General features: G+C 44.7%; 2 protein-coding genes across 2 annotated transcripts; both read right to left on the bottom strand.

Annotated features, from left to right (window-relative positions):
- Positions 1–280: 280 nt before the first annotated feature.
- Positions 281–772, bottom strand: O0I10_013186 (uncharacterized protein; the record flags this gene model as incomplete). Its single annotated transcript, XM_058492998.1, has 1 exon — positions 281–772. One exon carries the CDS (start codon positions 770–772, stop codon positions 281–283), a length of 492 nt encoding a protein of 163 aa, XP_058336237.1.
- A 357-nt stretch (positions 773–1,129) lies between these two features.
- O0I10_013185 (uncharacterized protein) lies at positions 1,130–1,649 on the bottom strand (the record flags this gene model as incomplete). The annotated part of the gene is made up of 3 exons (XM_058492997.1): positions 1,130–1,451; positions 1,507–1,555; positions 1,631–1,649. The coding sequence occupies 3 exons, from the start codon at positions 1,647–1,649 to the stop codon at positions 1,130–1,132; spliced, it is 390 nt and encodes a 129-aa protein (XP_058336236.1).
- Between the last annotated feature and the right edge of the window lie 127 nt (positions 1,650–1,776).

Genomic DNA, 1,776 nt, shown 5'->3' with positions numbered 1-1,776 from the left:
TTGTTGATAAGGCCCGCTACGGTGGTACTCGGCTTGAAAGCCATAGAACGATACTTTATGGGCATATGCAGTGAGAAGGTTGAGTAATACTTATACCACCAAAGATAGCATACTTACATGATGCCGAAGAGCCCTTACAAAGAGAGACAACGAGACAATCCTTGCTGCCCAAGACCACATGCAAATCGAGAAAGCATTGTGCATCGAAAAGCCCAAACCAGATCCTAGCTGCGGAGTGACGTACATATGGCTAAAGAGCGATGTGAATGGCAATCGTTTTTCATTGGAAATCGAATGCAGCTTGACGATGAATGCCTTGAGGAGATGCATAAATGACCTTGGTAACACCAAAGATGTCAACGCGGACTCTCATTGCTTGTTGATGACATGATCCATCCATAAGACACGTATAGTTGTAGAAATCCATCAAAGGAATCGCCAATAACCAGAACCACCAAGAGATAGAAAGCTTGCTGATACCAAAGATATACAAGTTGTTCCTTGCTGCTGATGTGATCAATCGATAAGGGACCTTCATTTCAGGATGCCCACCGAATTGCCGATAACGAGAAGAACCAGATGATGGGATAAAGCTTGATATGGAACCAACGATATGGATGCTGTTGTTTGTTGCTGATACAATCCACTCATAAAAGACGTTCATTGGCTGACATTCTCCAGAGAAATCGCCCGTTGCTTGGTAACCAACCACCCCGAGACGCAATAAAGGTTGACACCACCAAAGACATAAGCATTTCCCCATGGCTGACATGATTCACCTATAAAAGATGCACCATAAAAAATTGTCCAAACTCATCCAACAATACTTAGCGATCATAGCTGTGATCTTGTAAACTCCAACGCACCAAAAGACAAGCAGCTCTCTGCAATGGTCCCTCTAAATAATGGTAGGCGTTTCAGCAAAGGTCTCCCAAAAGCATGAGAATCATACATACCTGAATCACGCAATCACCACCCGCAGACTTGGGAACCAAATAGGCCATCAGGATGTAAAGTAATAAATAAAAGCGCACAGCCAAAGAAACGTCATAGTACCGGTACTCTCCTGTGGATCGACGCGATGAAGTGCATCAATAGAGATACCATCTTCTCTCTAAAGGCAAGGAGATCAATAGCCGCAAAACGATGGAGCCGTGCGAACAGAGGATGCATTTTTAAATCCCTGAGGCCGCAACGTGAGTCGCACTGTCCCCGGGCACAACATGTAGAGCTCCACAGGAAAGTATAGTACAATGACGTCCTTGACGTGCAGCCTTGATAATAATAGTATCGCCGAAAGAGGCTCTGCCACTGTATGGTGTTTGGTAAGTCCACTTGAATCCAACCAACCCCACAATGAACCTCTTACCTTGTGGTGCTGCTCAATAGCATTCTTGTCACAAATGAAAACCGTATCTCCATGCCATCCATGTTGTCTTGCTGCTGTTTCACTGTAAGGTTCGTTAATTAACAGGTTTCGCTTTGTAGATCCAATACCACGCATACCATTGAGCCAACCATACAGCATTCTTGCTTTGAGATCCGTATCCTGTTGCTGCCAGAAGTACCATCATCCAACATGTTCACCTACCATAAACGCAATGTGAGATAACAAGTAAAACCAACCCACACGCTTTTGTTGTCACCATACGCAAAAGAAGCAATGTAAAGACGTCTTGAGAACTCTCATTGTGGACGACTCGGTAAGGAAGGCACACGACGCCCTGAACCATGGTGATCACAAGGAATTGCAACCAAATACACCATCCGAAGGCA

The sequence above is a fragment of the Lichtheimia ornata genome (genome assembly GCF_029851405.1).
Source record: "Lichtheimia ornata isolate CBS 291.66 chromosome Unknown scaffold00300, whole genome shotgun sequence".
NCBI lineage: Eukaryota > Fungi > Mucoromycota > Mucoromycetes > Mucorales > Lichtheimiaceae > Lichtheimia > Lichtheimia ornata.
This window is presented reverse-complemented; position numbering and strand designations above follow the sequence as displayed.